General features: G+C 37.7%; 1 protein-coding gene across 8 annotated transcripts in view; it reads right to left on the bottom strand.

Moving 5' to 3' along the window:
• The window catches only part of PTPRM (protein tyrosine phosphatase receptor type M), a 449220-nt gene that overhangs the window by 85573 nt on the left and 347452 nt on the right, over positions 1 to 16195 (bottom strand). For 3 of the 8 annotated variants that reach the window (XM_065752038.1, XM_065752030.1, XM_065752033.1), the window contains 3 exons: positions 15247 to 15321; positions 14994 to 15020; positions 10006 to 10193 (listed from right to left, as the gene is read on the bottom strand). In XM_065752038.1, coding sequence (XP_065608110.1) covers positions 10006 to 10193; positions 14994 to 15020; positions 15247 to 15321 — 290 coding nt within the window. The remainder of the gene's footprint in view (positions 1 to 10005; positions 10194 to 14993; positions 15021 to 15246; positions 15322 to 16195) is intronic. The other 5 variants (XM_065752035.1, XM_065752036.1, XM_065752037.1 and 2 more) reach the window with 2 other exon arrangements.

Here is a 16195-nt window from a genome sequence, read left to right as displayed (position 1 = left end):
CTGTTACATATTAAGAGCAATAATTGCACAGGCACCTGGAAGCTAGATGGGTAATAAATAGGCTTAGGTAGATGCATTTTAACCCTGTATAAACACAAGGCTCTTATTTTTTTCATACACCAAAGCACACCACTGTCAACCATGAATCTTTTTGAGTTCTTAACGGGAAGAAACTGCACTGTCTTGCTGGATAGACATTCAGGTTTTGTCACTGTGGCACAAACATGTCCAAGCCATGACTTGTCTGATGTCAGTGTATACAAAAACTCTGGTGTTGCTTCCATTTAGATGAACAGTAAAATATAGAACAGAAAGGAATGTTTATTAAGAGTCATTCCTTTACATTTGTTTGAAACCTACTGAGCTCATCCTTAAGCTCCTTCCTTGCCTTGGGCTCCAAATCATGCTGTAAGCCCAAAACCTTTTCTGTCTTGTGAAGAAGTGTCAGTACTAGGAATTTTCATCAATCCTGAATTAAGCTCCAAACCCACTAACTCCAACAATTCTACATGGCTGATGTTGCCACGGCATAATTTCAGAAATACTGAATCTCTCTCACTGACAGTATTTAGCAAGTCCCCAAAGCCAGCCTTATTTCCATGAACACTCCACTTTTCTCACCAGCTTTGGCTCTGGAGCCAGTTTTGTTCCATAGCTGCCTTCCTCATCTTTCTTCCTTTCTTGCATCTCCTCAGTGCTGGCTGACAAGCCAGGACCTCTCAGCTTCTCAGATGAGCGGCTGAGGACCCAGGGCTTCCTACCTGCTCATTAGTAAGACGGAGACAGAGCCAAACAGCTGGAGAACAGAAGTACCCAGCAACAGCCCATGCATTGGGATTGCTCAGCGTGTACCCTGATGAGCTCCCAGGGGGAGTGGCTATTTGCACTAAGGCATTCAGGAGCCAGACAGACACTGGCAGGGAACCAGCGGGGTGGAAGGAGGCTTTGCCAACCTGCCTGGATGCCCAACTATGGCCCACCACAATTGCAGTGGACTTATCATTTCCCACAAAATTTCCTATGTCCATCAAATCAGCATGTTGTAACCAAAAATTCCTTCCTACTGGAAAATGCCAGTCATTTTTTCCATTGACAGGACAATCGCTGAAAGGTTAGGAAACGTTTAAGAAAAAATGTTGTGTTGCAGTTAGTAAAGTTCTTTAGAAGATAGACTAAGCCATAGGCTACACAAGAATACAATTTTTCATTTCTTAAAAGATTCATGATGGCTATTTTAACTTATTTAAAACAAATGCATTATAGAAAATTATGCATATTTTAGGCATGTTGTGGATAAACTGATGCTAAATTAAAACTCCTAATAGCTAAATTATGCTAACTTGATTTGAAAAATATTCCTCTTGCTTTACAAACATCCAATAATAATGATCTAGTCATGAAACCAGCAATAGACTAAAATGCATAATTATTTGCAATGAATAAAATACAGTCCATAGAAAACACATAGGTTGTATTTATAATTAATAAAAGAATAGATTGTAATTGCATTTAACATCATTTGCATAATTTAAAATGGAATAACTACACGACTGATTTTTTTATGTCTTTTAAAGGGCACTAATAAAATATGAAGGAGGTAAGGAAGCTTATATGAGTAGGAGATAATGAATAATATCCTTAACATTAAAGCACAATGTATTATTCTGAGCACATAAATTGGACCAATTCATTTTTGCCTGTCCAGTGGGAAAAGTATGGAACATCAGCAGTTTTCAAAAGTAAATAATATGTTAACTGAAGAAGGGATTACAGATAGTGATCAAATATTCAATCCCTTATTTGAATAATTAATAAGTCAGTCTGGTGCGAATACTCAGCCTACAGCTTCAAAAACTTTTATTTCTTTTGAACTGTACTTGTCACTAGCATTTAGAAAGTTTAACCTATCACCCCAGAACTGTGAGCGCCATGGCTGCTCTGGCAGATTTCCCTCTGGAAACTCATGAGTGAAATGAAGCTCAGTGGCTTCATTTAGTTTCCTGCCATGGTGTTCAATAACCCATGAGTGTGCATAGATTGACTAAATCTGAAACTAAACCCTAATTTCCAAAGGTACACAGCATAGATGTGATACTGTCAAAAGCATGGTAGCAAGACTATGCAGCAAAAATGACTTGTCTAACAGACTGACAGAGTAAACACATCCTGAGAAATCTGCTTAATGCAGCTGGACTGTTTCTCAACCTGTGGCTGCCAAAGGGGAAGAAGACTGGGCAGGCTGGAAAACAAATGTGCAACAGATTCTACATACTAAAACAGCATAATGATATGTGACTACTGGTTACTAAAAGAATAGGCATGTGCATGTGTGTACATGCAAAACATGTGAGGAAGCAGTACAAGGAAAAAGGCTGACTGTTTCCATTAAAAAGAATGCATAACCCCTGTGTTAATTACTTGGAGTTATCTGATGTGGATACTGGATTTCAGAAGTTCTGCTCACTGCCAAATTGACAACAATCAGTGAGACTTGGAAGCTATTTCTTTTATTGCTCCAATTTGGCATTGCACACGCCTGCAAATCCTTCCAGAAGAAACTGAGCAACATTTTGCAGTGCCTTGAGAGAATAAAGGATCTTGAATAAAGGATCCAAAGAAGTGAGTCAAAGGCCAGCAAAAGAAGGTGCAAAATTAAAATGAGTTTTGAAAGATTGCTATGGCGGTTGGACTGGGGATGGAGGAAAGAAACAAAACAAACAATCTTTCTAAATCTACATAAAACCAAATTGCATTCAGTTACCAGTCTCCCGTTCTAACAAACATTGAAGGGATGCAATCATTATGACAAATGCACTTAAAAGTTACTAGGTTTTCCTTGGGACGCACCCTAACTTTGAAACACTGGGGTGAATTAGGCTTCCTTGTTCTTGTTATGCTGAGTTCATCTAACACAGTTCAGAGTTCAGAGTGTTTGGGGTACCATGGAGAGGAATACAGAAGCTCTACACCCAGCTAACTCAGACTGATCAGTACCAGCCATGACACAGCACGAGCAAATAGCTGCCTACTCCACACTGAAAGTAAACCTAAAGGTATGGAAGGGGTATGGAGGGGTACAGCATACACACCTCCACGATTTTATTATTCAAACATAAAAACCCAAAGCCTTTGTAATGAAGGCATAAGCTGCCTAAGTCCATAATCTGTGATAAGAATAAATTCCAATTAAGCCTGCTTTAACAAAAACAAACTAGAAAGCTGCTTCTGCATATATGTGCACATCTATTTAAATTGGAGGAGAAAGCACTTAAGAAGAGCAGAAGAAGGAAACAACAAAATTTAGAAACTCCCAGGGCACTTCAATCACTGGGCAATCTCTGCAGTACAGGACAGGAAGGCAATACTGATGAATGATATTAAATACTGTGGCAGCAACTTTCATACATTCAAAACCATTTAAGAACAGAAATTCTCAACTACTTTGGATAGATTCGGAATTGTATAAAACTGGCACAGCACGTTAAGCAAATTGAAAGTGTCTCTGAACTGAGGGATGGGTTGGGATGACTTCATTACAACCGCTTGGTATTGATCTGGAGTACCTTAGTACTTCCAAACCAAAGCATCATTTGTGAACATGTCATCTCCTTGGTGCTACCACTCCTTTTGACTTCCTGAGACATGATCTCTTCGGTGCTGAGACTTTCAGTGTCCATGAGTATGGGATAAACCCACACGGGGGCAAATCACCTGGGAATCATGGATAGCTGTTGCAAAGCCCATGGCCATCTGAAGAAACTGGGGTGTTCTCAGCACAGTCCTTTGATAAAGGAAAAGGAGTACTTAAAACTCACATATAAACCTTTTTATCACCTTAAGCAGTGGTTATCCATTATGCATGGAAGATAACATCTACGATGCCAATAGTCAAACCACTGCAACTTCCCAGACTAAAGATACAAATGGACATTAAGGTGATTTTTTCCACCTCTATCTAATTATCTATGGCATTTTGCAAAACAAACAAATGAACAAACAAAAAGAAAAAAACAAACCCAAAACAACAACAATTTCTACAGAGGAGTATTTCCAATACTTTTCCATAGGATAAATTCCCCCTATTTTACTTATATTTCGATTTCTTCTATGTTTCCAAACTCTAATGTGTTTTCTCATTACTACAGAAACAGAAAGAGAAAAAAGAAAGAAAAACAGTTATCTTTCTCCCAGTTCTGGAGGACACATATGTTGCCCTTCATGTATTTAAACCATGTACTAATGCCCCCATTCCCTCCTGATGTTCCAGAGTCTTTTTGCTTTCTTTCTAATTTGTGTCTTGCAGGATAGAAAATAACCTGTACTGATTGTGGTATTGACTGCCTCAGCAGGTGCTGCAGAATATCAAATAAAATCAGGGAAAAAGCATGATGAAAATGTACAGATTGGAGGTGAGACATGCCAGTTGCAGGCATAAAGAACAAACGTAGAAAAAGCAGCACCAGCTGGGACCTATCAGCAGTTATATCACCTTAACATCAACAAAACTCTTATTTCTCCTGCTATTTTCAAAGTTTCAGTTTCAGGGCCCAGAAGCAAAGGACTCAGAAGTTTCATGTGGCAGTGAGCTTGTCTTACAGGAGGAACAAAAAAAGAAGAGAAACTGTGATGCAGGAGTTGGTTTAGGTGACAAGATTCTGCTATGCATTTGCACAACAGAAGAAAAAGGAAACCCTACCAGATTTCTGTCTTAGGTCAGACACTTGTGTAACAGTGGTTTGGAGAAAGCAAAGCCTTAAGTGCAGAACTATGCGGTAAACTTCCTCCACAAAAAAATCCTAGCTTGCCCGCAATATTTTCTGTCCCTAAAGCCCAGGATTTGTATTTATGCTATTTAAAGATAGTTTGTTTTTCTTTAGTTTCTTAAAGCTGTTCTATTTTTTACTGCAGGTATTTCACAGGCCAACAGTACATGGTGTGAAAAACACTGTTTTCATTGACAGACAGCACATCCACCCATGTACCTTTGAAGTTCTATTTCAATGCATATGTTGTGTTTCTACCCTCCATTATTCTCAACACTCACTTCCAAATCCTCTTCTCATTTTTCATCATCACCTTTGACCACAGTCCCCCAAGGTATAACTAAACAGTGGCCATGACCAGGGAACCTATTTCAGAATACTTCTACCAATCTATAATAGGTGTTAAGAAGTGCTAAAATGAAATGAATTGGTTAACATACATTAGATAATACATTTCATGTCCCTGACCTTGAAAGGCTCTCGGAGCCTGTATTCACATCAGTATCTGTCTGTTTAAGTGCAGTGATTTAGAGATTAATATAGTTACACTGGTGCAACCCCTCAGAGTGGCTGGAGACCACACAGCATAAAAGCAGCATAATCGGTATAGTGTGTCTTGACAGCATGTAACTCTATCATATTAGGAGCAGTATGACTTTAATGATACTAGTTTAAAATTGCTTCCTGAGTGAAATAGCTGAACTGCCACAAAGCCTTGAGAAAAGGAGTGCATGTCAGGATGGGAGGAGAAGGAAGGAGAGAGACAGAGAGGGAAAGGCTTTAAAGTTAATGCTATCTGGAGGAACCTTTTTAGAACCCTGTTACTGACACAGTGCTGTTAGTGACAGTAAATGAGGCTGATCTGAGAAGGATACCCACTGCAAACCCTGGCTTTTTAAAGGAACCTCTGTTTCTGACATAATGGAAGCTCAGAAGTCCCTGTCATGGAACATAATGTGGAATTGATTTTGCAAGGCTTTATCTACATGGCGTTGCGTCAGTTTAATTAAAGGTGTGTTTTTAAATCAATTTGGCTAAACCAGTCTAAGTTCTTGTGTAGACACTCTGAAATCTATATGAGACTGTCTTATGTCAACAAAGGTTTATTTGGCAAAGAAACAATTCACACTGAACAGGTAAAATGTTTTGTTGATTGAAAAAGACAAAAAATAGTCTAAAATAAAACATTTAAAACCATATGTTTTAGGAACTTTTGCTTTTCCATCCTAGCTGTGCTGGCCTACAGAAGCCTACTCCATCTTCTCCTTAGGAAGGAGATGAACTCATACATGAGGGCTTTTGACAGATATTGATCCTTGTGAAAGGACACAGTGTAAGGTGCTATGAAACTAGGAAGTCTGAAAAGATGGTAGGTGAAATGGGAAAACAGTGGTGAAATGTAGAGAGCACTTTAATCCTCCTTTCCTATTTGTTTAGCTTCTGTAATGCAGAAAGAAGATAAGCAATGTGCCCTCTGCATCATTAGTGCAAGCTCTCATGCTTTGGAAGTGGGGAGCAGCTAAAATAATGCACAGTTGGGGGAGGGGGGGGGGGAGGAGGTGTGTGAAATAAGGCCAATGTTATTCTGTCAATCTAATGCTGCTGGAACCAAGCCAAAACCTTTTCTTTCTTAAGGGTCTGGCAGGGGATAGAAAGGATTTTAAAGCTCTACTGCAGACTAGCTGTGTGGAAATTTCCCAGAGTTTAAGGATTTCCGCGCAATCCTTTCCAATAATTAACACTCCACCAGGCCGTAAATGAAGGTCTGTGTTCAAGTCCTCAGCTTATGGTAATGTACCCACACTATCTCCACACCAGAGAAACACTAGGGTAAATGGGCATGAACTTGTTACTGATGCACTGCCAAGGACGTGTCTGCCTTTGCTGCTACTCTGCAGACACAGCTACACACCAGATCCAAAGCCGTACTGCTGTAGCCAAAGCTCAGGGCCAGATTCTGCCTTAGGGAACAGGAATCCTCATACTCACCATGGCAGGAGCAGAGCCAGGATGCTTCCCTTCTAATACTCCAGCAAAACCTTGTCAGCAATGGGAGCCGAAGGATCTCTGCTCCTCATGGAAGGGCACAATCCTACTAAGCGCTGTGCTCTCTTGAGGCCTTGTACATGGGGTCTGAGGGTACTCAGCATCTCAAGTGGGTCACTGCACTGCAGAATGGAGCAGGGAGTGATCAAGCACCAGTCCGCCATTGTTAAAGATGATTTTTCAACCTTTACGCTTTGTGTCAGTTTTGTTACTCCAGAAACTCACATGTGAAGCCAACAGGACTTAAAATTACTTGGACTGTGAACTACTGCCTCAATTATTGTGAATTGTGGTCCTAATTATGAAATTTTATTTTAAAGCACTTATAACTATGCATGACAGCAAGTGCACCGTATCCTTTCACTCCTCTGAAGTGCCGCTAATGGGTAATGTGCTACTTCACTTTCTGTTCACTTCAACAGACTTATTTTCAGAGCGAATCCTGTGTGAATTTCTCCTGAACCAAACTCCTTCCCTGCTGAGAATATATAATCCTACTGTCTTGTTAGAGCAAAAATCATGTACGAGACTTCATTCAAAACAAATCCCCTGCCAAACCATTCCTTCCTTTTCATTTGGACAGTTATCCTTCTCATAACTTATAAGGAAAAAAGTTCTTCCATTGCCTCGTTCAACCTTGTAAAGAGGACAGTATCAGTTTGACAGCAGCATAAACAAAGAGATTCTCTGTCTTAGCAGGGCTACAACAGATTGAGCATGTAAAAAAAAAGCAACAGTGCAGTAGGCCTGTGGAAAAAACCCTGAAATATATACTTTGCTATAGTTCACTCTAGTTATAAAAAATTTTCCTATACAAAGAAGACTTCTCAGATGCAGCAATACCTTAATTCTCCCTTTATTTATACACTGCACCTGAATGTATTGCATCTAGTGTCATTAGTCATGACTACACCTACTGTCTGTAATGGGATGCCATTTCTCAGCTTGGTAAGCTTAAAATTAAGTGATTTTCCTGGAAACTGTTTCTTTGTAGTATCATTTGATCTGCTGTAGTTAAAAAGCCATGTCGTTGGTTGCATTATAAATTCCATTTTACAGTCTTCTTGTTTTAATATAAATTAATTGTAGCTTTCCTCTAGGCTTAACGCTGGTACAAAGGGTTTTGGCTGCTGAGCAAATCTTTTCCAAAGACAAGAATAAAATTCCATCATTTTAAAATAACAGTGTCATAAAAAGCTCAAAGGAACAAACTTGCTTAAGTCAGCTGCACAAATGAAAGTTGACAAGTGATTAGCTCCTTCTGGGAATTAATTGTTTTCTACATTTGAGGAAAGAAAAAAATTGTCGTCACTGACTTTGGAAAGGGCCTGAAGCATGGGCTTTGAAACTGCAATGCTACAAACACCAGTTTAAACAATTACATATTTAAACAATTTTTATATCATACAGCTGTCATGACAAAGCACAACAAACTCCCCCAGAACACTATTTCTTGCAAAAAGCAAGCAACAAGCACACTAGTAAAAACTAACATACTAGTTATGTCTTTGTAGTGATGGACCTGCAACAGTGAATACATGAGTTCCTACCTTCAAAACTGAAGCATGGTACATTGAGCCTCTACAGCAGAACACATCTGTGCAAGGCCAAAAGAGAGACTTGCTTTCCATGCAGGGTGGAAGCAATTTAAATGTTACTTTCGCTGCTTGCTTGTCCTCCTTCCTTATTTTTCTACCAGTTTAAAGAACACGAAGGGATCTTTTTTGCTGGCTTCTACTTGGAGAAGACAGTTAAAATTGCATTGGGATCACTCTGCTTCTTACTAGCTACACTGGAATCACATCACACCAAAACCTATTTTCAACTGTTTCTCTGATTTCTCACATCCTAGCTCCAAGGAAAGCAAATTTAGGACTGTATACTGGGTTGAAGGTTCAGTGCAACTTCATTAGACAAAGAGTCACTTCTATGCACTGAGGTAGATACAGTCTCTGTCAAGTATAACTTGCCCCCGGAAACAGCAGGCTGGGCCACTGGTGATCGCTGTTTCCTAGACCACAGAACAGGGAACAATTACTATTTTTTAGTTTGAGCACATCATCTTGGATCAGAATCCATGTCCATATAAAGTACTAAAAGTTATCAGAGTGTTTCAAGTTGATAGCTTCAAATATGCCACATATCAGACTCCACAAATTTTTATGTAATCCATATTCCTACCTCAACAACGGAAAATTATTTCACAGATTCTCACACACTCCTATGACAATTTTGGCAATCTGTAGTCCAACTCTGTGGACAATCTTATGTATATTTCCTTTGTGAGGTAATATTTTTATGCTACTTGTTTCTTTGGGTTAAAAACTGCTCTGGGAAACTACTTGATGTAACCATCCTATAATACTATGTGAGACCCACTTATGTGAATAAACTCCTTAAATTCTGAGCTAAAGGACAAAGAAAAGAGGAAAAAGGACATTAATTTGTATGTTCTTGAAATTAAAATATTGGACCGGGAAGATTTCAAAGAGTCTCATGTCAGACAGGCAATCCAGGCTGAGATGTTGCTGTTCATTCAGCTATGTGATTTGGATGAGGAGCAATATATTCCTCAAGTTTCTACAGCATTAACAAACTTTTGCAGGCAGGTATAATATTGCCCATATTTTTGGACATGAGTGCAAGGTCTACATGCGTTTTGCTTTTTTTCTTTTTTCTACCTAGATGGACAGACTTATCTCACAAGAAAGGTAAGATCTGCAGTGTCATGATATTGCACTCCTATATTCTTTGCCAGGATGTAGTAGTCATGACTTTTAACACTAAGAGGATAACAGTGGAGAACAGGTCACTGAAGCATGAAAGAAAGAAACAGAATCTGAAAGAAAAACAAACAAACAAAAAATACCAGCAAAAAGAGAGACTATAAGTTCATGTGAAAAACAATGAGGATTAGAGAGAGCTTCCAGAAAGTGAGAAGAATTTAAGATAGCACAGAACACATTTTATAGCCTTATGGACCTCTCTGAACACGTGCACACCTCCTTGCCATAATGAATACATCTCACAGTTAATGTGAAAAATATTGCCTGTAGAACTTGACTTCCAAAGCAATACCATGTTACAGTAAAAGAAAAATATCGTAAGTTTATCCCATTCTGTGGTATAGGTAGCAGACAGATAAAGCCAACAGTGCAGAAGACATAGTAATCAGATCATTAGACCTGATACTTACCTCATACTCCTCTTTAAATCCATAGCCTTCTGCACACTTCATTTGGGTGATGTGCTGCAGCAGGTCAGCTACACGGATGGCTGGATGAAGCTGTCCGGTCTGGTAGGGTACATCTGCTGGATCTCGCTTCTTGTAGGTGTGGGATTGGACCAGGCTGCTTGTGTCACTGCCCATCGTATGGGTTTCATCTAGGAAAAGAGTAGCTCATAATGTACTAGCTCATTTTTACTCATTAACAAAAGTGCTAATCACACAGATTTCTAGAGGAATGGCAGAAATCTGACATAAATACTGCTTCTGTCTGTGAAGGCTATGTGCCAGAAGAACAGTAAATCCACGGAGCAGTTTACACAGGGAAATTGCAAGACTGATTGGAATGAGGCAAATTCCATGGTTCTACAATGGAAGCATTGCAGAGCAGTCCGAACTATAATATTGCTTTAAATAACACTGGCTGATTATAAACAAGTTTTAAATTAGGCATTTGGTTCTAAGCTGCATAGAAGTTTCATTCTGAAACTTCAACAAGTCCTATAGAATAAAAAAGGACTTGTAGAGTTCTTAGATTAGTTAACTGCAATATTTTACGCTGCAAATTTAGAGCAAATGTTTGGAGTGAGCAAAATAAAACGATGCACAAAATGGCTTATGGTTTCATTGAGCTAGGACTGCAATGGAAATGTAAATCTGATAAAACATCTGGAGACAAACTACAAGAGGACAAATGCAGAGGATCATCTGATCAGGAAAAATGTTTTGACTGGCTGCTAAACATGCTTTAGGACCACAGTATATCATGAGCCACCACATTAGGCATGAAATGTTATGTGCCAACTGACATGCAAGCCAACAAATAGGAGAAACCAGTGGGCTGGTTAAAATTTGGATGAAACACATATTCTCCCAACCCTCCACATCTCTTCCGTGGGGCAAATGGGCAACTTACCATTGATTGGCACTTTTAAGAAGATACATATCAGGAGAAAAAAAGAGGAGGAGAAAAAGGAAACAGGGCATAAGCAACAGTACTACATTAATAATTACAGGTAATTTTATGGTTGTAATTTAGTCTTTACAGTGTGATTTCCTAAATGAGTCAGATTCTGATCTCAGTTTCACTGTATAAATAAACTGTACTAACACAAAGCTGTCTTACTGTGAGTCAATTCACACAGATGTAACTGAGATCAAAATGCATACTTTGCAATAAAGACAGATGTGAAAGCGCTCTCTACCTAAGGAAGCAATGACACTTTCTTCCTGTTGAAATAAGAGTTCTTAAGACTAGTTAAGACTTGAGAAGTCAAAAAAACCCACAAAAAAAAAACAACACCCAAATTCTGAGGTCAAAATATCATCAAAATACATTTTCCAGCTACCCAAATAATAATTTCATTTATCTCAAAGAATTATTGATTTTTAACTGCAATTGTAGATGTAGGGATTTGACTTGGCCAAAGTACTCCTCGTTGGCTGTACAGTAACCACAGCAAGAGGTTTACAAAGAGAATATATTTATAGATATGTTAAAAAAAATAAAATCTTTTGTAAAATACAATGAATGAAAGGGAAGCACTAAAATATATATTGCCACATTCATAATACACCACTGCCAAAAGTTACTCTTATTTTCTATATGAAAAGGTCCCAGATTCTCTTTCACATTCTAAAAACACTACCATATCATCTCCTTAAAGGTGAGATTATGGTCATACTTATATCACTGGAAATAGATGTTAAGGCCACAAAGTTTGATGAATCATATTTCAGGAATGATTTCAGGGTCTGTCAATTCATGTTGCTAACAAGATGTATGAAATCTGGTCCTCATACAGTCAGTATGGAAGGTGCATTTAAATCTAAATCAAGTGGAGAACAATTGATGGGCATGAGCATGTGGATTTCACTACTTTTCATGCTGGTTTGCTATCCTTAGCCAACCTAGAGGAAAACAGATTCACCATTTAGTGAGAAAATATGACAACTTCTGTCTGATATGTGATAAAAGTGTACTGCAAAGCACCCTGGGATGCATGTCATGAAATGTATACAAAGTGTAGGTACAGTATGTTGCTGTTGAAATGGCACCTGAAAACTACAAAGTGGCTAAGACACAGAAGACAAAAAAAGTGTAAGATAATGATTTTTGGGTGGCTTATTTCCATTTTAGAAGCAGGTAAGAGACCTTGCTTTATTTTTATTTATTTATTTATTTAGGGGAGCCCATGTAACCCAAACTGTTAATAACTAGGATGAATGCAAAGTTACCGGACATCTTGAGCTATGAAAGCTGCAGTTTCATCCTTTTGTTTCAATTTTCCTCTCTCCATCTCTTTATCTCTCATAGTTACATTAATCCTATTTTTCTTTCTTCAGGAGTAATCTTTTAAAGTTGTTTTAAGCAAAGCACTTATATTCCTTGGTTTATATGGTATGTTAAGAAGCCACATATATTACAGTCTTTTTGTTTGCCTTTGAGCACTCTACCGTGGGCTTTTCAGCATTTCTGCTATCTGGAAGGGTGAGCTCTTCCAGATGGAATGTTTGTATAGAATGGGAAGTCTGTACCTTCTGTTTAAATTCTCCTGTAATGTCAGTTGTTCTACTTCCCACTTACTGATTCCCACAGAGTTGTACAATTTAAAGAATATATTTATTTATCGATTATATGAACTTATGGCATGGAAGGCATCTGCAAACCCAGCACACTATCTTCTCTGGGACAGAACTCTTATTTCTCCAATTTCAGTAATACATACAACTGAAACATGAAAAACATGACTTACACTCACGTAAATTTAATGGCTGTCATGTAAAGCTTCTACTGAGCACTCAAGTTTTCTCTGGAGTTATTAAAATAAGCATGAAAGTTTTCCCTCAAATGTATGAAAAGTTCCTCATACCAAACTGAGAAGTAAGATTGCTGCACATTTATAAAGTACATTATTAACTATTTATTTTTCTATTTGGTGGAGTTCCTAACATGCATGAATTGGATGAAAGTTGGTCTGAACAGAAATTTGGAAACCGTAAGTGTATTGTGGCCAAAGTAAGAGGTTCTTACAGAAAACTGAGCTCAACCATTTGCAATACCTGTGCCTACCAAGGAGGTCACACTTTTAACTACACACAACCCTTCAGCTTAAACACCTTAAAAACATTGAAAGGTGGCAACAGCAGGTGTTTGTTGCAACAGAAACACAGCTTTTGTTAACAGCTATAATCCTCAACTGATTCTAACACAGCTAATTTGATTTACCTCAGGTAAAACATTATTCCAATAGAAACAGTCATAAACAACTTCCGAGAGATAAATCCTTTCGAATAGGACACCATTCATACTTCTAACATGTAAGGTTACAAAAAATTCATTTTCTACGTGGAAATATCTGGAAGGTTTTCTGAGATGAGAAATCACATGTTGCTGTATTGGACCATAAAATATACACCGAACTAATTCAAGATTTGACAGATTAAGTATAATCAAAGATTATTTATTTATTTTGCTTCCAGCATGTGTTTGTCTGGTATCTGAACTCTCCTTACTTAAAGATTATTTCTTGTGAGAAAAAAAGAGCTAACAAATATCTTTGCTATTACTTTTTGCAAAGGACTGCAAACAAAAGAAAAGCCAACCAAAACCAGTGAAAAGATTAACTAAGATGGAACAATTCAGATATGAAATCTCAAAGTTTTTCTCCTGATAACACTTTTCTCCTTGCCCACCCACAAGGTCAGAACATCTACTGGATGAAGTGTTGAATGAATGCTAAAGCGCACACAAAAAAATCTTAACATCTCAGGCAGTTAAAAGGCACTGCAAATTTCATTTGCATGCAGATTATTACATTGTCACAGTCACTACCTTTTCCCAAATTTACATAACGTATAAAAATGCACTGGTTCCTTCTCAAAGATAACACATCGAAATGCACTTTTTCTTGCACTCTTGTTTTACAAGAACAAGTTTTCAAAGATCAAATTCCTATACTTGTAATTCCTATATGCCTCATTCTACTTAAGATTGCTTAACTTGAATTTTAAAGCAAGCCATCACTTAAGAAGTCTTATTTATTTTTTGTTTTTTACAGCAATTTGAAGAAAAAGGAGAAGAATAAAAAAATATTCATGGAGAAAACATCAATCATAGTAAAAGTAGAGAGGTTTGACACTGGAATTCAAACTCTTGCTACACTGTACTGCTGTATTTTATCAATTTAAAATATTTCCCTGTAGTTTAAAGTTACTATGGGAAGGAAGTGTAAATAAACACAAGACACAATGTGATCAGTTACTTCAGCACTGACAATACAATGGCACTACATGTTTATAACTTTATTACTGTGTGAAATCCCTCTCTTTCTGATACTGGACAATAACAGGATTTCCCAAATTCCCTGTGGAAATGCTGTATATTTTAACTGTATGTTTTTACTACAGTACTACCATTTTATTTTATTCCTGTGACACCTGATGCACAATAAACTGTATTACTGTAAGTGTCATGTTATCATTTTGCTGTTCAAAATACCAACTCTTCTCTGAAACTTCGACAGTCATGTCAGAAACTGCGGCATTATGATAAGAAATGATAGCTGGTGGATGGCCAAAACCATATTTTGTCTGATTTTCTACATCATGAATAGTCTAATTAGAAAAAAAGGTGCTTTTAAAAAGTGACACCTTCAGTTCTGAGGGAAGAAAAAAAAATGATTCAATTGCTGTGATAATCAAATTCTTTTGTATCACTCCAAATACATGCATAAACATTTCCTCACAAATCCACTTGTTAAAATTATTTCTCTTTTTTCTCCCCTGACTTGCACTGTGACTGTAGAAATCAAGCCTGATAACTGTCTTTAGCATTCGCAGTGTAGACAAGCCTACCACCCCTCCCTTGAGCATAAAAATACAGCTTTTTGCATACTATTGTCTGTGACTTTCTAAATTACTTCAGTAATAACTTTGATAAAGGGAAATGTTCTCACCTAAAATTGCAGTTGGCACAAATGGATCTGTCATACATCATAAGCAGGTCAATGCAGAAAAGGTAAAAAGAGAGAGAACAGTAAATGATTGATAAACGTTCCAGAGTTTTCTTTCAGAAAGCTACTGTAAGCAACTGGTTACATGGAATACGTATTAAACTTCCATGGCAAGGAGAATAATAACATAATTACATGCACTTTTGTAATGAAAAAGTTTACACAGGGTTGAAGCCAAGGAAAAAAAAAAGGTTACCTGGGTAATAAGAGTTAGGCACTGTTGTGCTCAGTGTATTAGTTTTCATTGTAAATGAAGATGGTGAAGATACGGCTGTAAAAAGAAACAAGGCTAGTTAGAGATTGCAGAGTGCTATGCAGCTGTTTAAACTGAGTGACATGGCATGTGGGGTTGATTTGGTTTTCTGTTGTGTTTGCCACACTGCAATAGCGATGCAGGGAAAAGCAGGTGTGCCTAGTCAACAAAATGATTTGCAGAATTTGATCAATTCTCTAGAAAGAAATTTCATCAGATAAAGCATTTTGATTAGTGATGACAGATACACTTATTAAATCATAAGACTAGCAGTGGCAACAACGGGTGCTTTTGACAGAAGTTTTGATCATTAATAAGGTTACCTAATAATATAGTAAATACCATAAGTAAATATTCTGCTACAGTTCATTTTTCTCTCTCCTTTTCAATTTGTACAGACAGAGAGATAATACACAGATAATTTTTATGCTCTGAATATTACCGTTGAAGAACGGTTTCCAGACTGTTGTACATATACCAGTGCTGGCAGTGCTGGCATTGGTATTTAATGATTTAGCCATTTGTAAAAGGGAAAACACAATGAAAAAATTAACTTCAGTTAGTCCCCTGGTATCCACAGATCATATGAATTACTGTTGTAAGCACAGATACATCCAACAGGTGAGAGTTAATCAGAATGTTACAGAAGCTGTTCACCCACAGACTCAAGGTTTTCAATCAAAGCTTTTTCAAATTAAATGTTAGTTGTGGTAGTTTTGCTTATCCATATAGCTGAAATTCACACCACTGAGTGAATAAATTATAAGCATACTCTGGATACCTATAAGCGAACTAACAGGAATTCAGAAAACAAAAGCAGAGTTGGGGAAGACAGGATCTGTTCGATAAGAAGGACTGAGATGATGCTACTAGCTTTGATTTGTCTTTTTCT

This window comes from Cyrtonyx montezumae, unplaced genomic scaffold (genome assembly GCF_038088225.1).
Source record: "Cyrtonyx montezumae isolate F1298 unplaced genomic scaffold, pur_monq_1.0 scaffold_8, whole genome shotgun sequence".
Taxonomy (NCBI): Eukaryota; Metazoa; Chordata; class Aves; order Galliformes; family Odontophoridae; genus Cyrtonyx; species Cyrtonyx montezumae.
This window is presented reverse-complemented; position numbering and strand designations above follow the sequence as displayed.